This window comes from Larus michahellis, chromosome Z (genome assembly GCF_964199755.1).
Source record: "Larus michahellis chromosome Z, bLarMic1.1, whole genome shotgun sequence".
Taxonomy (NCBI): Eukaryota; Metazoa; Chordata; class Aves; order Charadriiformes; family Laridae; genus Larus; species Larus michahellis.
In genome coordinates this window covers 43,956,458-43,980,003 of record NC_133930.1, presented here as the reverse complement: position 1 = coordinate 43,980,003, position 23,546 = coordinate 43,956,458, and the positions used below count along the sequence as shown (strand labels likewise).

At 38.7% G+C, this 23,546-nt stretch overlaps 2 protein-coding genes across 7 annotated transcripts in view; one reads left to right on the top strand and one right to left on the bottom strand.

The window, feature by feature from the left end:
* GOLM1 (golgi membrane protein 1) overlaps window positions 1-15,864 on the top strand; it is a 34,354-nt gene extending 18,490 nt beyond the window's left edge. For all 5 annotated transcript variants that reach the window (XM_074570790.1, XM_074570786.1, XM_074570791.1 and 2 more), the window contains 5 exons: window positions 5,182-5,317; window positions 9,182-9,311; window positions 10,533-10,820; window positions 12,857-12,970; window positions 13,307-15,864. In XM_074570790.1, the coding sequence (XP_074426891.1) occupies window positions 5,182-5,317; window positions 9,182-9,311; window positions 10,533-10,820; window positions 12,857-12,970; window positions 13,307-13,371 (733 nt within the window). In that variant the 3' untranslated portion in view covers window positions 13,372-15,864. The remainder of the gene's footprint in view (window positions 1-5,181; window positions 5,318-9,181; window positions 9,312-10,532; window positions 10,821-12,856; window positions 12,971-13,306) is intronic.
* NAA35 (N-alpha-acetyltransferase 35, NatC auxiliary subunit) overlaps window positions 15,812-23,546 on the bottom strand; it is a 25,789-nt gene continuing 18,054 nt past the window's right edge. For both annotated transcript variants that reach the window (XM_074570784.1, XM_074570785.1), the window contains exons 17-23: window positions 22,786-22,964; window positions 20,941-21,077; window positions 19,495-19,562; window positions 19,107-19,247; window positions 17,922-18,044; window positions 16,769-16,849; window positions 15,812-16,167 (exon numbers count right to left, since the gene is read on the bottom strand). In XM_074570784.1, the coding sequence (XP_074426885.1) occupies window positions 16,108-16,167; window positions 16,769-16,849; window positions 17,922-18,044; window positions 19,107-19,247; window positions 19,495-19,562; window positions 20,941-21,077; window positions 22,786-22,964 (789 nt within the window). In that variant the 3' untranslated portion in view covers window positions 15,812-16,107. The remainder of the gene's footprint in view (window positions 16,168-16,768; window positions 16,850-17,921; window positions 18,045-19,106; window positions 19,248-19,494; window positions 19,563-20,940; window positions 21,078-22,785; window positions 22,965-23,546) is intronic.

The following is a 23,546-nucleotide window of genomic DNA, read 5'->3' as shown; positions in this document are numbered from 1 at the left end:
GAAGGAAGTTGGAGACGTAAGTTTGTAGCAACCATTTATTAAACCATGTTACACTTACGTGTCTGTTAAGGTACTTTTTCCCACTAAGTTTGTTGTGTACCATGGTTGTTAAGCACCATCTCTTTCCTGTTTAGTTAAATGACAGAGCTGTGACTCCTGGACCTCTGTTGATAATTCTTGGCTAGTTAGAGTGTCTGTTTGCCAGCATCTTTCTTGTGGCTGAGATCAGCAAGAACAAATGGATCTGTGGACAGATGTATGTGCTGTACAGTCATGCTCTACATGAGAGGTACATCCTTGGAGCACTGGATCGATACATGTGTGCAGGGAAGTGATACAAGACAAACGTAGTGAGTCTGGTTTTTGAAAACTCAGGTTTGTTGCCCATGTCTGGCGAAATGTTTTCAAGTACAGCTCTGTTGAGGAAATCACTGACAGAGCATCGTGGGAGTGTAGTGTAAAGAATCCCTCTTTGTTTAACAGAAGAAGGCAGGATCCAGAGGGTGCAGGTCCAGGGTCAAGGCTGGCTTAAGGTGAAGAGCTAAACAAGTTACAGTGATGAAGACGAGTTTGCTTGTGTCAGGGTAGATGTAGAGTCAGGCATGATAGTTCAGCCATGTGCTAGCTGAGTGGGAACCAATCAGTCCTGAGTCAGGTGCACTATTTCCTGCAGTCTCTCCATGGGAGTCCATAAGAGCGGCTGTCTCAGTCAAGGAGCTACACTTTCTTTACTAGCTTTGCTAAATAACACTTAAGTGTGCATTTTCTATTTCTGCATTTTTTTGTAGCTGTGCAAGTGAGGAAAACAAACTTGGCACTCTAATTTTCATGGAATGATGTATAGCTTGGGCACCCCATAGCATTCGCACAATTCTTATCAGGAACATATCTAAATGTATTTTTTAAATGTTGCTTGTTGTGTACCTTTAGAGGCAATGTTGGAACATTTAATATTTCACTGTTGTAGTAAGTTACATTACTAAGCATTGCATTGCTGCAGCTGTAGAAACATGTATCTGATGGTACGTGGTTACCTACAGCCCACTTTGCCAGAAGCTTACTTAATACTGTCATTTTAAATACTTACAAACAAACTTTTTCCAACGTGATTATGGACTTAGAAAAACAATTATTATTAGAGGGACTCAGAGTGTTACTTTTAATCTGTCTTCCTTTCTCCCCTCAATATTAGGAGTAAACCAACATGTTGCTTTTGTGTTCATCTTTAGTAGGCCTTGGCAGGAGGGGGTGTTAGACCTGCATTTGTGCTATGCCAGTGTTTCTTCCTTTGACTTGGAGTTGTGTGGATGAAGGTTTCGCACCGAAGTGTACCAAAGTACACTTTGCTCAGGGGAAAAAATGGAGAGGATTATTGTATAATTGAAAATGTTATAAAAAGATGACAGAAGTCAAATGCCTTTTTTTAATTGCACACATTGCAAATCACTCTTTTTAAAACAATTGGATATTGCACTGTAGAAGACAGTGATACACTGTTGTGTGTGTGGAGTGCCTAAGATCAAAATTTGTTAACCGTGCAAAAATCATTGTTTTTTTTCTCATGCACAAGTTTTGAAGTTTCATCTTAGCATTTTTTTTATTTCCTTTTTTTTTTTTTTTTTGGAGCAAGCTTCGTGTTTCCCATACGGAAGACATCAGGAGTTATGTTGAGCTTACTGGTATTGTGCACAAAAGGAGTGTGCGTTCCTCAGCAGTCACCTTACCAAGATACCCTTGGTGCATACTGTGCCCAGTGCTGCCTGCTTGCGGTAGAGCTCATTCAGCAAAGGCTGACTGGCAGCACTGACCCTTCTCCCCTGCAGCAGCCAGAGAGGAACGGAAGCCTCTGGATTGGTTTTTTGAAGATATTTCAACATTCATATGCATTTTGATTCCTGGGAACTTTGTTATGTAGCTGCTTCTTTGGAAATTGTGCTACCTATAAAAAGTCTAATAATTAGTTTGGTGTTTGCAGCCCCAACAAGTGTAAAGAGTGTGAGTGCATGAGTAATCCTTTTTTTGACAGGGATGAAAGGAGCTGATGATACATACTCCCGCAGGACAAAGATGCCCTGTTTCTCATGGTGGGGGCAGCAAATTCAGCAGCCTGGGAAGAGAGAGGCTGCATGTGTGTTCCTGTGCCCACAGAGCACACCTGTATGTGGCCAGGTACGCAGGTTAAATGGGACACACAAAGCACTTGCACTCGCATCACCAGTAGGGCCTCACCCTGGTTTCCTGAGGGTGGAGGTCTGCTAGGGAACATACATCCACATACTGGTACCGGCTGGCACCAGTCCCTCCACCACCCAGCGTGCAGTGCTCACACCCGGCTCTGACTCCAGCTGCTGCACTCACAGCCCCATACGCACACAGACACATACTGAACAGAGCGTCTCTCAACCAGGAAAGAGTTAAAAAGGGATTTAATAAAAATGGCACAGATTTTGCCGATCAAGGCCGGATAAACTCACCAGCCAGCAGCGTGTTTATGTGCGACTGACTCTATTTATCCCCTGATTTCTCTTTTTTTCTCGTGCTTGTTCCTGCCAGAGATCCATCCCTTTCCCTGCCTTTGTTCCCATAATAAGTCTTGTGCAATCCTGACGTGTTCTACCCCTGCATTGCATAATGTGTCCCCCACTCTGGGCAAGAAACACTTTGGTCCTGTTGACTCATCTTGCTGGGTTTCACACCTGGATGAGGGGGCTGAGGCTGACCTGAGACAGCCCTGGGGCTGTGGGGTAGTCTGGACAGGGTGTCCCTGAGTCTGAGTCTGTAGTTGACACTCCCCACTGCCCTTGTGCCTCTCCTTTGGGCTCATGGAGGTGGGCGTTGAGTGGGCTGATGGCTCCAGTGATGGGCCTGGGAGCAGCTGGGGAGAGTATTACTTGGGCTCCTTTGTGTGTGCGCAGGTGAGCTCTTTATCACAGAAATTATCTCTAATCTCGTGAGAGAGAAAACACGCCGCAGAGACTGAATTTGAGAGCACTGTTTTTGCACATTTAAAGTCTGTCATGTTGATGGGGTGAGGTGGAGAAATTAGTGCTGGTTTTGTGCTTCAGCGGTTGTTGTATGCATGAGCAGAGTATTCAAATCTCCAGAAATCCCTTTCACAAGAAGGGAATTCCTTCACAGATATAAACTGAAAACGATGAGTATTAGTCACGGATATTAAATGAACTTTATTTTCATGTACAGTGTGGGATGAAAGAGCATTTGTGAAAGGTTGCTCTATACCCAATTTTAGCTTGTCTGTATACAGCATCTTTCTCAAGCTTGCAAACTGAGGTGCAAGCAATTCTGATGTCCATTTATTTCCTAGAAATTAGTGGATGTGTGCATAACTCAAGCCTGTGTTGTGTTATTGTCTCTTGATGTTCACCAACTTAGAAAGCACTGCTTATTTTGATGACATTTCTATGTATTAGCACTATCAAAATCAGACTTTAGAATAATGTCTAGTCAAGAAGAAATAGTAATAAAGGTAATTAATTTGTCAGTTCATAAATGTAATTAACTTTTGCCAGTTTATAATGCCAGTTTTGTTAATGTAATTAACTAAGTGCCAGTTTATAGCATGTCTGCCACTGTTTCGTCCTTTTTGGGTGCAAATTATAGGACAGATTTTTTTGCTCTTAGAAAGTGGGGGTGGAGATGGATGAAGGTGCAATAAAAATGAATGACTTGCTGTCATAGAGGAAGTGTGCCCTCAGAATTCCTCTAGATTAGGTAGTAACTTATTTGCAGCTTGAGAAACTGGAACATGCCCAATCTGAACCAGCTGCTGTTACACTGTTGGTATTAACACTCTGCCAGAGCCAGGCTCAGAAGAATTTAATTAATCCCCCTTCTGTCTTAGTGAGGGGGAGGTAAAACGTGCAGGATGTGGACCATGTTGTTGTACAAAGGATGCTGAAAGAGGTTTTGCATGTGGAAAGATGTGTTTGCAGGGTCTGTAGCTGATGGTAGACATTGGTTACCTTAGAGTGGAAAAAAAACAGGGAGAGAAAGGAAAAAAAAGGGTTAAAAAAACCCACCAAACTCCTTTGCCACTGGGGCCAGCAGGGAAGAAAAAGAGTGTGGTCCCCAGGCAAGCCTCTTCCTTGGGCACACTCTCCAGTGCAGTGGGTGCTGACAGCGATGATGGTTTTTCACCACGTTTTCCTGTAGCATGATTCGCTTCTCATCAGGATCCACTCAAACCCACTATTGCTTGTTTGTGCTCATGGTGGGACCAACGCATACTTGGGGTCGTATGATGACTGGTTTCTAAGCCTTCTACATGTGTGTTACGGGGTAATGCTTATCTGCTTTGTTACTCACTAGGTCTTGTTCTTCCTCTAATATAAACCGAAAGTTACAAAACCAGGTTATGAAGAGAGTGGGGAGAAAGGGTGATCTTGCCCTGATGGCAGTCACTTCCCCTGAGGAACCCAGGTGGACGACATTCCTGGGGTTTGTACAGGATCCTCAGCACAACCACAAAAGGGGAAAACACTGGCAGCTTCAGAAAAAAACACTGCCACAACAGGGAAGGGCTTGCCTAGGGGTTACGGAGCTGTAAGGGACAGGCAGGCCCCTGGTGTCACGAAGGTTAAGGCACTAATGGCACTGTGTAATAGATATACAATATTTGCATCTTTAGGAAATACTCTTTTTTGGAACTTAAAATAGCTACTGATAAACTCAATTTCTCTAACGTATCTTTTGTTACATTTTGCAGCACTGCACTTTGGTGAAATACTGAGAAGGGGTGTTCAGTTCGCTAGCAGTAGCTTACACCTGTTTTTTATTTCATCTAGTACCTTGCTGTTTCCACTTCCTAGCTAAAATCCAAATACACATTTCTGTAATTGTACTAGAAATGCTTCAGGGATCAAAATTGACTTTGACTTAACTGAAATTAACTGGTTAGTGGAAGACAAGCAAATTCATGTAGCTTGTTGAGCTGGTCTAACAAAAGCAGTTTAAGTTAATTTCTTCTGGTAGAACTTGGACCGCCTGCACCACGAGATTTGTTCTTAGGACTTAAGTTAACACCCCATTTTTTCCTGCTGACTTCTCAAATGTAAGCAGAGATAATAGAAAAAAAAAAAGAATAATTCATTTTACAAAAGAACATTTTAGAAGAATGTGGATGGAAGTTAACAACTGCTGACTTGTTCATGTTTTCTCCAGGTCACAGTGCATCAACCAGATGAAAGAATTAAAAGAACAATGTGAAGAAAGGATAGATGAGCTTACAAAAAAGGGTAGTGATGTAGCACAACTGAAAGAAAACAAAGACTCAGAAGATTCAAAGAAAAAGAGCCAGGTATGGTTTGAGTGATTTCTTAAAAATCTTTTTCTTTGTAATTCTTAAGGGATCTTCCACCTTTCTACTATCTCCACCTAGCACTAGCCCATCTTACTAAGTTTTTCGCTGCTTTCCTTTGTGTTTATTGAATGTTTGTGATCTATGGGAAATGGGGTGATTCCAAGGACAGAACAGGCAGAGGTCCTGCAGGAGACTCCAAATCGTTGTGTCTCTGAGATGGGCAGAATTTGAGAGGTGATGCTGGGAGTGGTGTGGAGCCCGTTAAAGAATATTTACACTGCTGAGCTTTGGCTCACAGCTCCTTTTGACTTTGTTAACAGGCATAGTTGCTTTGTGTGTTGAAGATGTAGATGAGCATAAATTGTGAGTCATGTCAGAGTAGCAGCAAGCCTTGAATATGATATTGTACAAGGGTCTTCAGCCATCAGCTATGAATTTTCACAGAAATCCTAATGTCAGCCTCTTACTGTGGGAATGAGGGGAAGATCAAGCATCTTAGCTGTTTGCTTTTGGATATTCCGAGTCAGAGAACCACAAAGGGCGCTGCTGTATGTGACGTGAGAAGGCTCACTAGGATAGGGCAAGTTTGCTGCATAGGGTGGCCATGTGCCATCTGACTCTTTCTTCCTGGGGTACAGAGGGTAGGAGGAAACCCTGAGAAAAGGAAATTTCAGGTCACTGTGTTGTCTTGGCATGTGCATTATTGATGCTTCTTCAGTGAAGCAGGATTTGCTCAGGGATAGGACTGGATTAGTTAAGCTTGATAGAGATGGCCCTGGAAACACGCAATGAAGCTCCCGGGTGAGAAGGCAACTAATTTATTTCTATGTACTGAAGCAGCCCTTTCTTCAGGACTACGGGCACCACTTACAGGCGTTACATCTTTTACATGTGACTGAAATGGGGCCTTTCCCACATACCTGGGTGGCGAACTCTCATTGCAAAGGCAGTAGGGGTTCGGTGGTATATGCCCTTTTCTCTTTGGCTAGGAAAAGGCTACTGGAAGAAGCAATTTGATGACTTCAGAAGTGGAAAGGGTAAAGCAACGAGGATTGAAGTTGGGTTTTGCAAATAGCTGGAAGTGGGTGGGAGAAAATGGCTGAAACATCTGCCCCAGGATCCCTAGGTGTTCAGGTAATGGTTTCAGTTTGTGTCCAATCCTTCATGTAAAATGGTGTGAGAGAAAACTGCTGAAGTTTGTGACCTTTTATCCTGGGAACCTGCATTGTATGACGGCTGTGTGATGAATGAAGCATAAGAGACAGGAAATGCCAGCCATCCCTTTAAAAAAAAAAAGTGAAAGTTCTTGTTTGTCAATTTTTATCAAGTGTCAAGTAAATACATAGTAATAGTAAATATATAGTAATAAGTACATAAAAAGCCCATCATTTGAAGATGATACATTTGTTTGTCAAACAAATGTGTCTTGTTTAATGTCAAGATGTAAAATACGATTTGTAAAGTTGACGTGGGGAAGACCATACCAGAGAGGTGGTTGACTGGATTTCTTGTGTGGCTTTGCAACAGACTTTCATTACAATCATTTGCACCATCTGCTTTTTTGTTTTGTTTTGTTGTGTGGTTTGGGGTTTTTTTTACCATTTCCAGTTTGGAAGGGAAGTCATCCCAGAAGGAACCTGAGGAGTTTGGCTGAAGACCCTCTGCAGGACAATGTCAGTCTCCTGAAACAAGTGCCATAGCTGGAGGCAATCTTAACTCAAAGCAGGCAGTAGGTTAAGGAGGGCAGGTTATCTGTTCCCCTTTTAATCTAGGGATGGGATGGTCCCAGATGAGATAATCACTAATATAGCTACAGCCTAAATAAATTCTGTCTGCTTGTGTGTCCTAGTGTCTGTGACAGTGTTTCTTATAAGGTGTAAAACAGCTTACACCTGTCCAGCTGTAACCTTCTCAGTTGTTTGCTTGCCCAAGAATTGCAACTTTTTGCTTGTACAAAAGCTGAGTTATTTATCAGTAGCGCAGAATGACCCTGAGGAAATCTATATATGTTTTTAGCCAGAATAATTCTTGTTTGTAAGGTGTAGATGCTTAGGTAATGGAAAAGTCAGTGTTAAAATAAAACAGAGAAAGAAGATGGAGTGTTGGTTGATTAGTAGGTATACAGCTTTTCTTACAGCTCTGTATATTAAGGAATGCTATATACTTCTCAGTTGAGGAATATACATGTTCCAATTTCTTTTTATCCAAACATTTCAACTTAAAAAATTTTCAGCATACACCCTTCTGATTTATTTGACGCTGTCATTAAAAATTACTGATCTAGAAATTTAAGATAATATAAGTTAAGGGCTTTTGCATGTTTAATAAAGAGGTAATTTCTTTCTCTTAAGTGCAGGCTCAGTGTTTTTACAGAATTCATGCCCAGCATAAAGTGAAAAATGGTCTTATGTTCAGTTTCTGATGATTTCTACTGTAGAGTGACCTCAAGAGGCTGAATTATTTATAAAATAGAAACATTTCTAAATACAGCATTTTCGTTTCAATGACTGAAGGAGGACAGAGTTATTCTGAATATCTTTACTGCAATAACCAAATACTCTGTGGTAATACTTGCTTCTCAAGCTTTCATAAGAGTTGATGCCATATTACTTATTGTTGGTGTTGGATTTCATCGTATTGACCCAACAAGGTCTTTAGTTCTGCCTGGCTTTGACTGAGCTTAAACGTTTTCAAAACGGCCAAGTAATCATATCCTACAAATCCTCTGTGACCTTGGCCTCTTGCTTATTTTTGCACTTCTCTGTGGACGTTTTTCTAAATGACTCTATGGACACTTGACAATCTAGTGTTTTATTGGCCTGCTTAGAACAACAGGTAGCTACAGTCTTACCGACAATTGTAACAGAAAACTTCCTTTTGACTGTATGACTTTCTGTACCACCAGGTTGCCTATTGATTTGTATAGTACCATGTGTAAAAAAAAAAAAAAAAAGCTCTATATCTCTAAATGTCTGTATGCTTGTTCTTTCTCTTGTGTCTTTTGATTTTCTTCAAACAAAACAAAACCCCAACAAAAAATCCCCATAGAACAAACAGTTTTGTCATAGTGCAGGTTTTGGCAGCAAAGCTGGTATAGCGCAGCATGGGCTCCAGGCACATTCCATGTTTGCTGTTTGTGTGAACTGAATTGACACAGCTCTCAGCCAATTAAATGCTAATATGAGTAGAAGTTGTACATAAAATTTTAATTGCTGAATTGGAAGATCTTCAAGGTGGTGTGCATCTTAGCCATTGATCTTTAAGCAGGTTAAATGCTGAGAGCAGTCTAGTGCCAGTTTTTACTACATTCTTAAGTAAGCTCCATCATGTTAAACACATACCGTTGTCTAGTTAGTTGGCTTATGTTTCTCTTCTCCTAATCCTGCATTCAGCGTTGTTTTAGACCAGTTCTGTACAGGCTTGCTTAAACTCAGTTTACCTGTCCCTGTAGATTACTAACATTAGTTAATGACATCCAGTTTTTTTGCTCTGCTGACCCTGACGCGGTAGCAGGGCAACAGTGGAGAAGTGTGTGGGTTACAGTTCTGTGACCCTCAGAGAAAAACAGGTAGCGGTTCTTGTGAAACACTAACCAAGAACAGTAACTTTATCATTAGCTGCAATTAGATTAAAGAAGATGTATTAAATTCTCCTGATGTGTTGTGCTGTAAAATAGAAACATCACTCCATGTTCAAGATTGTATGGTACTTCCATCACCAATAAAAACTTCAGTCCAAGTATTTCTGAGGGTACTAGGACTTTTTTTCCCTTATGGAATTCTTTCCTAACTTCCACTTCCCTTTCCAAATCCAGCAGTAGTTATATAGACCATTGCTTATCGGCGTACATTCACTTTGTAGGTCAATATTCAACTGCCAGCTGTGAAGCAAACCGAGTTCAAGCCATCTGACTTGGAACAGCAGAAACCCAAAGAAGATGTACCTAAAGCAGTACCTACAGAAAAAAAGACAGACCCACTGCAGGCTAAAGGTGAGATGGAAATCAGTCTTACTAGCAACCGGTGAAGAATGTTTCTAATTTAATTGAACATTTGAAAAACATTTATTGTACACAAGATCAAGGTGGAAAAAGTAGACTGAACTTTAATAAATTTTTCAGCTGTGGAGAGGTATGATTACTAGCATTTCTACTGGTTCAGTTTTGTTGTAATTGACATGTTGCATGTAAAGGAAAATAGGAATATTTACAATTATGGAGTCGTATTCCTCATTTAATATGGAGAAAATACCCTGCTATTGGAAGCAATGTTTTTCAACCATGTTTAAAATTTTCTTTCTTAGTAAGTTTGATACATGTAGCCTGCTACCCCTCCCTGTGGAATAGCTGAAAGTTAGGCTTTAAACAAACACACATCCATGCTTCCCAAGTGTTGTCACTGAGCAAAATGCAATGCAGGACATCAGATTAGTTAACCTAATGGTTGCTTTTGGCTCTAAACTCTCATAAACTATTAATTTGGATGGATGTATCCTTGTGCATCAGTCTCATATAGTACTGTGTGTGATAGAAATTAAATTTTGTATGTAATAATTCTTACATGTTATCTTAAATTACAATCTTGGGAGCATACAAGTCATTTTAGAAAGCTATCTTTTAGATGGCTATCAATTGAAGACAACATCTATATATAGTATATTCAGGCAAATTTTATTGTGTTTTTTTTTTTTTTAGTTAAAAATACAGATACACAAGAAAAAAGATGTGGTAACGTCTGCTAAAAGTAATATCCCTCCTGCACTTCCTCTTCATACTTAAAAATAAGAAAAGCCTTGACTTACTTGCAAATCTGTGACTGCTTTGTCCTGAGCTACTTTTGAACACCACATCAGTTTTATTGTTAGTAGTGAAATGTAACACAGAAACCTGATGCTTATATAGGACACTGCAATTTTTATTTCAACTGCTCTGTTTCACCTGCCCAATTTATTAACTGCCCGTACCAAAATTTTAAGTAGGTAGAAGTGTGATCTGTTGACAGTGAACAATGTCTCATCCTTTAGCTGTTTCCAGTAGGAAAAATGTGTTGTCTTCTTTTTATCTTGGGAACTGTTGTGGCTGAAAGATATTCTTTCAGAGGAAAAACAAGAATTGAATGAGACAGATAAAGCAGTACTACTTAAAGGTTTTTAATGTGTGCCGCCACGGAAAGGCATTAGGTTTTTTACTCAGAATCGTTTTTATTGTTTACAGAAAGAATAAGCGACCTAGCTGACATCAGAAAACAGGAGCCTAAGGCAGAAGAGGAGCAGCTTTCTAATCAACTGAAAAACCCACAGGATTCACTCAACGCTGCAGCAGGTCATAAGGAGATGCTGCCTGAGTCAGAGAAGGAGCTGAATCCATCTGAAGATGAAAAACAAGTAGCTGGGCAAGATGCGTTACAGCCAGCAGCAGAGCAGGCTGAGAGTGAGGAAGTTGAGAGGGAGCAGCTCGTAAACTATGATGCTAAGCAGGATGACTCGCCCCCCAGAAGCGCTGGTTGGTAGCATGTCATGTATTGTTAAGAACAGTAACAAAATGAAAGTGTGGAATAGGGCATGATTTCTGCAACAGTGGTGGCAGCTGCCCAGACTTAGTTATAAGGTTTCATAAAGGTTAGTGCAAAATGTAAAAGGTGAGTCAGTTCCCAGCAGTCTTCTACAGTCCACGGGTAAAGATGGAGGCTTCTGTTTGTGCAACATGGAGCTACCAGGCTGAATTCTTCCGCATCACCATAGCAGCCTTCTGCTCTCTCTTTCCATTGGCTGTACAAGGTGTTTGGGGAAATTAGCCCCGAAACTTTCTGCACATGAGCCTTTATAAGAATATGATGCATTTGAAACGGATGAGATGTTAACCATCTAAAACATTGGTAAATAGAGAGATACTATATATTGATGTTTTGCAGATAGTCTTTTTATAGTGTCAGTGTGCAAACGCTATTTATCCCTATTTCAAAATAAGCTAGCATGAATAAAACTTGACCTAAGACTTCAGGTATCTAAAACTTATTATTGTGAGTCTGCAAAACTGCAGATCAGGTGTTGCAAAGGTGCTTGTTTCTGGCACCAACCATGTGTGACCCTGAACTGCATGTCTGCATGGCACCAAGCAGCAGAGTATTGATGTTGTGCCTAAATTTGACTAGAATCTAGACATCCTTCTGTGTGTCTTGAGGAAGTTGGTCTCAGGTGGACCCAGTAGCCCAGAGCAGTCAAGAGGAAGCCTTATGGCAGTCAGACCAGGCATTGATACACACAAAAAAATGCTGTTAATGCTTTTCTAGTAAATGCATTCATAGAATCATGAGTAATGATGTTAACACTGTTGATAACTTGGCAGGGATAAATAATCTCATCTGCATTGCTAAAATAATATTTTTCTAACTAGTCCAAAAAGATGCTGGCCGGAGCAGGCTATTGGCCAGAGAGATATGAATATAAGTTATCTAAACGGCTTCCATTTTAACGGAAATAAATACACAGATGTAGCCCGTGAAAGGTCAGAGTTTCTTTGAGCTAGAAAGACTAGCAGGATGTTCTTCAGGCTTGATTGTTCAACAAAAGTAGCATACCTTACCACCAAGGTTCCTTATAGCCAAAGGAGCCTACGGTACAAAAAAAATTCTTCTGCATTCTGTGAGTATCCTCTCTCTGTCAATAACAGCTTCTTTTAAAAGTTTGAGACCGTTAGGTCTGTAGCTGTAAAAATCTGTTTGATGTGGTGGTCTGAACACAGACAACATGAGGCTAAAAATTTTCAAGCCTGTTTCTAAGCCAGCTACTAATTACAGGGTTTGGCTTAAGAACGTTCAGAACCAGTGACTCTCATCTCTGTTGACTGGGGTGCACTTACACCTCTATGCTGTTACATTTTTTTTTTTTTTTTTTTTTTCTGGCTGGTTAACTGAAAAATATAGTAGTTTGGTAATCAGAAATAATTTTTCCATTTGCTTCTGAGCTCTTTATATAAAGAGCTCTTTATCTATTTCTTTATATAAAGAAATCATAAGACATAAGAAATAAAAGTTTAGATAATTAAATGATTGAGTGAAGAAAATCTTTTATAGAAAAGCACTTTTGTGTCAAGTTAGCACATAAAATACTCGGGCTTTTTTTTTTGTTTTGTTTAAATGCTATGTTCACAGCTTTAGTTTGGTGGACAAACTACAAGAAGGGAAGCTGAGATACATTTTAGCACTGGTGGTAATACATTTAAAGCAACAGTTTTAGTCAAGCTTTTAGCCTTTGTTTCAGGTTTTACTCTTCCTTAGGCTGTCCTTTACTGTATTCTGAAATTGTTTAATGCTTTTCTTTTCTGTCTGAGTGCTGGCTGAATTTTATTACACTTTCCAAATCCCAAAAGATCCTGTCTTTTATCTCTCTAGAAAAGATATACAGCAAAGGCTAGCTCTGAAATTTAACACTTCAAAACCAATTAATTCAGCAGCAAAATAAATTCTGTGGAAGATCTGTTTCTTGTGCAGATGACCTTATGGTATAGCATAAAACTAATTAATTTTTATGTTTTTACAGACAAACAGGAACATGAAGCACTGAACCAGGACAAGGATGTTGATTACAATGTAGATGAGAATGAAGCTGAATCAGAAACGGACAAGCAAGCAGCACTTGCAGGGATTGAAAATGGTAAAAAAGAAAAGTTTTACCCTAAAAGTACCACGCGCTGGAAACTTTTAAAATGATATTTCAAATGGTATCCTGTAACAATATAGCTAGCTAACTTCTGTCTTTTGATCTTTCCCTCATGTTGACAGTGTGGTCTATTTTCTGTATAGTGTCACTGAAGCTACTGGTGAAGATGTGGTGGGGGAGGGACAGTATCTGTAGCTTTACTGTACTATACAGTACTTAACAGTACTTTCAGAATTTCTTCTGCTGTGTTCTGGATTGTTTTCTAAATGAAGAACTATCACTTCAGCTTCTTAAAGAGATTTCTGTACCTTTTTCTTTTTTCCTAATTAGTTCAAAACCCTGATGATCTGAAGAACCACTTACCTGAGCAAGGTGAAGAACTACAGAGGTTGTGAACAAAGGAGGTTCACAGTGCAACTTTTTCACCTCTTCATATAAATGCAGCAATGAGAGCAAAGTGATCTGAGAACGTTTTGATTGTCTTCTCAAGGCTTCAGTAAAGGCCCAAATGAAGTAGTATTTTCTTGTGAAGTTTTAGTACTGTTTCAGTGGTGAAAAAAGTAATCTTAAATCTCGGGAGGCTTGTTTTAAAGCAGCTTGACCTCTGCAATGACTCTTGACTTCCTGTCAATTACAAAATTGAAACCAACTAGCAGTAAGTGTAGTAACTTTGAAGTCAGCTAACTCCTGCAGTCATACTATGGTGACAGTATGTGTGGATTGCTGGTAGATGAAAGAAGAGAGTCCTCTGCCAAGGATGGAACTCTCCCCTGAGCAGTGCAGTGAGAAATCCCCAGCCGAGTTCTAAGAGGAGCTTAAGAGGAGTTAACTTACTTACCTTGACAAAACATGGGAAGGGTGAAGAATGGCCCATGCTGCAGTCTACCCATGTGCCTGGCAGAGATAGACTCAGAAAGCATAATTTTTAGTCCTCTGATATTATGCAGTGTGATATATTTTCCTGTGCCTCCTAAATGAAGTGGCCAACTTAACCAGGCTGACACACTGTCCTCGTTGTGTTCTTAGCTTTTAGGTTAAAAAAAAAAAAAAGTAGGATCCTGACAATACTGTTGTCTTATTATGAGATTAGCAGGAAGATTTTTCTGAAAGCTTTCTTGGACTCATGTTCAGAAGCTAAGCATGATGGTATGGTTGAGTTACCACTAACTTGCACAAGTTATGAGTGTAAACATTCATACTCCTGAACTTTTCATGACAGAAGCCACCTGAAATGGCTATGAAGTGCTACAACTTCCCTCTACTCCTGCCAGCCACTATCTTCTGCTGAAAAGTAGAAAGGCAAATGCTTGCTGTGTAGAACAGCGTCTCAGCTGTTCAGAGTGACTAATCTTCTCTGCCAGATGGTAAACCAGACTATGCATTTACCAGACATCTCAGTGTCTCCCACAGGTGAAGCTGTAGTTGTTGTGAAATCTTGTTATGCACAATGTATCGTGTTGTTAATGTTCTGTAGTCTTTGTCTTTTCTGTAACTTGTTGAATGCAAACTAGAAACTAGTTTACTTGCAATAACCTAGAAATACCCTCTACTACCACTAAAGCACCCTTAAGTGCAGTCCCATCTGCATTGTGTGGCCAGCTGTTCAGAAGGTGGTATTGGTGACACCTGTGCTTGGAGCAATCTTTGTGAACATGAACCAACCTCTGTCGAGACAGCATGGGAGCAGACAGACATGACTAACTTCCCAACCAGCAATTCCATTTAAGAAAGTGCAAATTTGTCTTGGCTTTCTCTTAGTGCATTTCATTTTGTAACTACTTTTGTGGTGTTTCATTCCTCAGTGTACTGGTTTACAATTCCTGTAACTTAAGATGACATAAATATGCACGTGGATGGTTGGTTCTTTTGTGTGTGAAGAGAGCACTAGTTGTTGCTGAGTGACAGGCAGAGCTCAAGTCAAACAGTGCCTATTAAGCCTAAATATGTAAACAGTTCACTGACAGACTTCCATGTGCAACTTGAATTCTTCTAAGAAAAGCACTGACTTCCATTACTGAGTTTTTGGTTACTCTTTTTTTCACTGTTTATGTGAAATGAAAATTAGCATCAAAATTTTACCCATATATTCTGAGTTAAGGGAGCATTTTCTTAGGACTTAATCTGTAAACAGTTACATAGCTGAGATTCAGTCAGTCTGGAATTTAATAGTGATTGTTAAAGAGTACAGTGAAACATGGTATTCAAGTTGAATGAATGGCTTTAACCTGATACTGGTAAAATCCCGAACAACAGAATCCTTAAGGTAATTAATATATTGCCAGACTTCTGTTTTGGTGGTATTTCTGTAAAGGACCCAAACCTGAGTGGGTTCTCACTAGCCAGGCAGATGTCCTCTCCATACACAAGACCACCTTCATATGAAGCACACTTGTTACACCTCTGACAGTACAGGCTCTGAAAACCTGCGTAAGAGCAATCTTCAAAAGCATAAAGGAATACAATCATTCTGAATGGCTTCAAGTACTATGGGAATATAACAAGTGGCCTGTAGTAGACATATATAGTAGACAAGGGGCCTGTATGTCTACTATATAGAACTTTAAAGGACTTTTTTAGTTGAACAAAACAAGAGATTCAGTTGGAACTGTGGTTTACATACTATCACTAAGATTTTTAGTTGTGTGAGGCATGAAAGCTTCTTTGCTGTAATCATTTTGGGGTTAAATTAACACTTTTCCTTGATGTTTTTTTTAATACTAAGCCTGATTCAGTTTAGATAAGCATTTTCAAATAAAAGTAATCTTCTCTACTGTGTATTCACCTTAACTCGGTACAGTTCATCCACTTCTAATAATGAAAATGGGAAAGGCGATATTCAGAAAAATTAACTTACGATTAAAACTGTAATAAAATCAATTAAGGTACAACTTTCTTCAACAATACAGTGAATTGATTAAAATCAGCTTCACCAGTAAAACTTTATATAAACGACTTTAAAACAGCAGTTCTCATTCATATCACATAAACAAGGCAGACTATAGATATTCTATGTAACAGTATTTTTATCCTGGAGCTCCCTCTCAGTCTGGATATGGCATCAGATATTCCACCTGTGTATCAGATATTCACATTATGATTCGGGTATCTTAACAATAATAATCTCTTGTCTTTCAAACAAGCTTCACAACTGGAAAATATTTATGAGGGGAGAAGTCAAATTCTGGAGGAACCTACAAAGAAAAGATTTAAACCATTACACAGCAGTACTACTGAATGTCAAAATACCCTGCAGACGAAGAAAAACTTTTAAACGTCAAAAGACTGGAAAAAAAAAAATCCTAGCTCTTTAAATTAATACCTGAAAAACATTCCAACCCAGTTCCGGATATGCCAATCACTCTCCAGTAGCGATGGGCACAAAGCTGTAGAGTGCCGGTGTGCCCCTTCATCAGGAAGCCTGAAGGCCCCTCTCCCTCCGGCCCAGCTGACCCACTCATCCCGACAGCCAGCACTCTCCCCATTGTGTTCGCACAAGCTGTTGATGCGCTGCTAACAATTATTTCTTCCTGCTCTTGAAGAATACCCACCCATATTTGTACGTATCATCCCACATGCACTTCCCAATTTTTTTTCCAAAATATTCGGAAATGAGAGTTTTCCATATTTAAATAATTACAACAATTTGCAAGGGAAAAATGGATTGTTAATTTCCCAGTTCTTTGAAGAGTTAGAGAAAGTATGCCTGAATCTGCTCATTCAGCTGTAAGAGACCTGTGGTAGCACAGGGTGTAATACTGCATTTCACGTTCAATTCAACTGGCATTTTCTTACCTTAGAGTCTTTTTTGTGGCCTCCTGCCAGCAGCTTCATGACAACAATATTGGGTTTAGCAACTTTTAGAATTCGATTGACCTAAACACAAAACAGCAAGAAATTTTCAAGTGAAAGCATATGACCTCAAAATTATTTCAAAGATAACACTCAAATATTTACATACAGTAGCAATACAGCAGTCCTCTTACAGCATCCGTTTAACAGAGATCAAGCTGTTTTGGATTTGAAGTATAACAGATGATAGATTAATGAAATTTAATGAAGGGAACACTCATTTTAATAGTTACCTTTTTTATTAGAGCAAAGAAACCGCTGCTCTCCATGCTTATGTTGAAAGAGTTCTGAGGCACTCCTCCAAATAAAGGTTTAGACTCTAGGCATCTACCCCCAACACTGTGATACGATGAGAAGGGGAAACTCAAGTATCAAACCAGGGGCTTTTTACATGGAAGTGCTCCGGGCACACTTGAACTACACCTAACTACCCTGGTTGGCCTCAACCATACAGCTCATGTGTAAGTACATGAGATCCAGAGAACAGGCAGGGATTCCTAAATTCTCACGAGGACCTAATTCTGCAACTGTTATTAACCCGCTCAGATGCGACAGAATAAGCATCCTCCTTGCTCCAAAATACAGTCTGGGACACTTAGGCTATGGACAAGGAGGAAGAAATTCCTACTTACAGTCCAGTGCTGAGAAAGCTGCTTTAGGAAACAAGTGCCAGACTCAATCCTCTTTTCAGCCTGGTGACATTCAAACCTATTTCTACCATCCCTCAAGACTACATGTGAATTACCAGATTCCAGGTAAGTGAAGCAGGCATGTGTCACCTCCTTGTTAAAACAGATGAGCTTTTAGAATGGGGATAGAAGGCAACATGCAAGAAGGAACTAAATTGCTCTCTAGCATCTAAGATACTCAGCAGGGAGAGGTTTTGAAACAGAGCACAACCCTGATTATGTTACCTAATCTACTGAAACAGACCACCGTGTCAGATGCCATCATGCTCCTCTGTCCACTCCTTTATCAAAGCAGTCAGCTTTGCTCAGCATTTTGACAAAGTACACTTTGGATCTCAAGCAGATCCAGCTGAAAACAAACACTCTATTATGAGCAAGTACTCCTTTTTTCAGTATTTCGGTTTTACCTCGTAGTCTGGATTAGGAATATTCTCAAGAATCATTTTAGCCTGCTGGAAGTGTTTGCTAGCTGCCATGTAGAGATCCGATGACTGAGGAGGCGGGCTGTACTTATTTAAATCAGACATCTCCTAGCATGTTACAGAAATATATAAATATATATTAAAATCAGTTAACAACAAATCGCATTTTTATCACCTTAAATGAAAACAAATTACTATATTCAAGAAAAAGTTGTTCTTAAAACATTGTTTAGTTGATATAAACACTGAAGTTGAAAATGTTTATTTAGAATGGCAAATACCAAGCAGCAACACAGTGCCACAAAGTGCAATAAACTTCTCATACTCTTTATAAAACATAATCATTCTCCTGAACAACTTGTCATTCGTTTGCTTTAATAGTGCCATGCAGAAATAGTGCCATGTAAGAAATTACAGGAAAAAATAGGAGGAAAAAAAAGAAGTATTTGATACTGTTTACTCAAATCAAGTTCACAGCAAGGGAGATACTGAAACTCTTCAAAACTTCATTGTATATAATTCTGATGCTTCCAAATCTTTTTTTTTTCATTAGGGATAAAAAAAACTTCAGTGACAAGTAGGAAGCCACTATAGTCTTAATTTCCACTACATCTGTTCATAACACTGAAGTAGGGAGAGTGACTGGCATACAATATAGTACAGTTGCAGTTCAGATTTTTTCACACTTGGCTAGACAAAGACACAGTTGATCTGATCTGTAATGCTGCTTCAGGGAGAAGACTGGAAAAGACAAGCCTCCACTGGTCCCTTCCAACCAACACTTCTGTGATTGCACAGTCAAAATTACTTTTGTTTCGTTCTCCTGTTTGCTTGCTGCAGTAATAAAAACGTGCTGCTATATAAACCACAGACAAAAGGTCTGTCAACAGACTTTCAAGAGATTTCATTTTCATGCAAACCAACACAAGCATCTCAAACTGCCACATCAGACCAATTTTTAAACATCCAAGAGTCTGATTTTAGTAAGAATTCAAAGCAAAATATTTTCCTTGCACACAACTAAAGCTAGAACTCCTTGCAATTTTGACTTATGCTTCAATATGAACTTTGAGATACCAAAGCCTCTTTCTACAATGACAACAATATCTAAAGCAGGTGAGCAAATGACTCACAAAAGCATGAGCGACATCCTGTTTTAAGATTACCTACTTTAAACTGCAAGTAGTGCACTGGGGGTGGTGTGATAACGCTGTTGAATGGAGCAAACCTGTGCTCATATCGAACTTGTTCACTATCCAGTTCAAACTTGGGTTTTCTTACTTTGCCATCCATGTCAAATGCGATCATTGTCTAAAAAGGAACGGGAAAATACAGTGAAAACTGTTAGCTTTATGTCACATTTTGCTTTAAGCAAGATGAAAGTTATGATTTAGCTATTAACGGGAGGATAGAAAAATAGAAGAGAATTAACCATATCACATTATAAACTTGAACTTAATTTCCAGTCCCACTAAAAACAAAGGCGGCATGCAATGTATGCTTGATTCCTATTAGAAAAAAAACTGAAGCCATCGTTCAGGAAGCACAAATAAATTACCTTGTACATCCCAGCACACATATTTTGGTACGCTTGACTCATGGTGATCTCTCTGCTGAGAGGGCGAACTGCAAATTTCACATAAGATTTTTTTTATTCAACATAAGTACATATATTAATTTCAGATCAAAACAGTTCTTTCAAATTTTAAGAAAGTGACATAATTCTCAGTTATATTTTAAAATAATGGAAGAAAACTGAAGCATAAAAAGCACGGACATGCACTTCTGATCATCTGGCTCCTGATCACGCAAATATCTCAAGACAGACTTAACAGCTGCATGAGTACCATACTGCTGCCGGTGAAATAAAGTGATCCAGACAGTCAACAGTATTAGCATGCCACTCACTATACAACACTAAACAATAGTCTAGAATTGCTTCTCTCTAGAGTTCGCTCTCTTGAGAGAACACTCAACTCAATTACAGTTGAGTGGCCTGTTCGCTATGTTCATGGATTTTTAAAAACTTTTAAGATTAGAAGGTTAAAGCATTTTTATTCTAGTAAGAAAGATAATACTCCTTTAACCTTCCCTTTAGTTTCCAGTACTTAACTGCTGCCAAACTGCCCCACACTTGGCACCTTTTTAAAAAGTATAAAACACAGTAGTAACTTTCTGGTTGATATGACCTTGAGGTGTTCATATCCAATCGTTTGTTCCCCTTGAAAAGGCCACAACGATAAACACACAAAAAAGATGACCCAGCAAAGAATGAAAGCGAGCTTCTGCATGGTGTTTACTTGCAATGTTAATGCTGAAGTAACTCCAACATACCACAACCATAGTAGCCACTGAGGCATGGCAAATCTCTATCAAATTCTATTTAGACACTGGTTTTGGATGCCTTTTTGGTAGCAGGCTTACAGTTCTGACCACAGAGCCAGACTGCTATGATGTAAGAAGGGAAATTCTCATTTTCTCTCATACATGTACACCAGAGAAAGAATGAGTTTCTCAGGTGGCTTTTGCACAATAGTATTGTCACTGAATTGAAAGGCGGCAACTCATCATTGTAAAATTAAGAAACATGCTTGAACAATATCTGAACCCAGAGAAATTACAGAAATCCACTGAAAGTTTAGTCTTTGAATCTACCTACAGCCACAAAAAACATAATTCTGCAGGAATTACAGACTGTAGAAAGGTAGTATTTTTCAAAGGTAATTGCTCTGGACCTGTTAGTTACATCTCACAGGATCCAACACTTAACACAACTGCTGAAGCTGTGAATATAAATGAATTTGGGTTTTCCTGAAAGACCTATTTAAAAGTAAGCAAATAAATGGGAAATTCTTACACAGCGACTGACTTTAGTTAAGTTTTTATATTTGGCCTTCAAAACTGCCCACATCAGTGTTGACTCCATACATTTTGGATTCTAATTCTACATAGCTGCAAAAGGGGAAAAAAAAAAAAGTCTGAGTTACACTCTACACCTAGATACCTTTTTTCTTTTTCTTTGTTTTCTTACTACTACGGCCTTTCTGTTGTTCCTCCATTATTCTTTCCTCCGCCATTTGAGAGCTGTCAGCGCGGCTCAGTGTTGACATCAACCAGGCGTAGAGGAACTCTGATAGATACCTACAGTAAAAACAGTATGTAGCTGTTACAAACTGCAGTGGAAAACATATTCATAATGCACACATCCTCACCGAATGCCAAGCCATTGACTCAAAGAACTAATAGTAAAGGACAACTTTTAGGGCAGTTAAACTTTTCACTTTGCATGGCTGAAATCAACAGATAAGTCTGTTCTGATTTTGCTTGGTTTTCTTTTAAACAAGACTCTATACAGATTCAACCATAGGCGCGTGCTCCTTATATGTTTATTAAGTCTAAGCTTATTGTTTCAAAATACTTAGAAGAACAAATTTTTCTAGAATTCTTCCTTCCTCCAGCAAATGAAGCATTTTTTAAAAAGATACTATGGTAATATCTTTTCTATTTTTGTCAGGAATTACTATTTTGAGAAACAAGGTTATTACTGATTTGTTTCAAGCATTTAAAAAATCCAAGAATTATTAAATAAAAGGGCCAAGCCCACAGGAACGTGAAATCCACGTGCAATTCCTGAATATTTAAGAGAGATCTCTAAGAATCCTTTAAGAGCGATTTCTTAGTAAGTGGAAGCAGGTCCAATAAATCTCTTGACTTACTTCAAATCAGAAGGAGTAGGAGAAAAAAGAGAATAGAAATTACAGATCTGGAGCGCATGAAGAAATAATACCTCATAAGTCATAATTCAGAAGAATAATTACTGAGAAATATAATAATTTTGAGTTTCATTTCCACATTTCCCCTCAGAAATTCCCTCTCTTTTTTGTCCTTCACTTACAGTAAGGAGATAAAGCAGCTGACATGACAGTTCCAATTAAGAGTGATTTTATTAAAATGGTGGGGGGAAATACGGGCAGGTAAAAAATACCGTCTTACAGAAAACCTGGTACTACTTATTGAGGTATTACTTAAAGAATATTGCCATCTTTTGGTAACTATCTGGAGTATTAGTTTTCTCATTTAATGTTTAAATCCACTAATGAAACAGCATAGAAACAAAACGAGATGTGCTGAAGTTCAAGCCATTTGAACCGGTCTAATCTCTCAGAAAGAAGGCTTACAGCTTACCTAATAAGAGTTTACCGGTAGCTTTACAGAAAACAAAACAAAACACTGAAGTACAGAAGCACTTTAATATAGGAAGGTTCAACATAAAATTGTTATTGCTGAATCAAAACCAAATAATCAAAAATCATTTACCTTTTGGACCAAGCCATCAACTATAATCAATGTGAACGGAAGCGGAAAAATAAAAAATATTTTGACTCCCAGAATGAGATGTTATTTTTACCTAGTCAACTTTCAGATTACAGTCACAAAAACTCTGAAGATCTTTTTAAAAATACTAGAGATCAACAAGACCATTGATCTTGGTACTACAAAGAGAGAAAAGAATAAAGAAAATTGTTCTCCTCCTGTATTCTCTTGTCAGCCAACATTGGCATATTTTTCAGTCATTGTCATTAGAAGACACTGTTTTAAAATGCTAATTAGAGAGCAAATGACTACTTCAGAAAAAAAGTACACTATTTAGTAGGTCTAGAAAAGAGACCAACAGATTTTTTTGTTGTGTGATTTTATGATTTTATGAATGTGATTTTATGAATAGCTAAACTAAATGCTGTGTGGAGCAAGCTTGAGATTAGAAAAGTCCCTCCTTTAACTATTTTCACAACTATAGCTACGTGGGAGCACCCCTCCTCCAACAGTTGTCAATAAAGCATCCTCTTACCAATATATGTAGTAATATTCATGCATACTGTAAAGTTCCAACTCAAAGCCGCTCAGAAGATACTGTATCATAATACGAAGGTTATGATATAGGACCCAGGTGCCCAAGCAAGCCAAATGTTGCCTTTGTGGTTCCTGCTTCAGTAACATACTATGAAGCGCTGCATCTACTTTCTCTGCCTATGGAAAAACAGAGCAAAGTAACAGACAGGGAAGGAAGAGCATTTGACCGAAACAACATTCAAGCTCTGCCAGAAATAAAATCTTAACCCAAAATACAAATTGTGTCAGCAGAGCCATGCTCCAGATTAAAAGACAGAAAAATGTTTTTACAGATGTTGCCAGCTCTATAATCTAGAACTGTCCGAAAACTGAAAAGTTATTCACTTAACTGTAAATAAATTCTGCCTGCATAGAGGGGAAAAAAAATTCTATACAGTAATACAGAAATAACATCAGGGTTTTTTTTTTTAATTTAAAATTTTAAAAAGTATTTATACACAGATTGTTAGCAGTCACGTAAGCAGGAAAACTCAGAATCGATTACAAGCTGTTATGTGTTTTGTCATATTGGCAATAATTACTTTTAAAAAAAAAACACACAAAAAAAACCAAAAAAGCAAAACTAGCTGCATTGCAAAATTAAATTTGTAAGCTTAACATGCAAGAAATACACTGTGGCCCACCAGAGAAACTAAAATACTGCCAAGACCAATTCAGTCTTAAAAAGTAATTGTATGGAAGACATGAAGTCTCCCACAG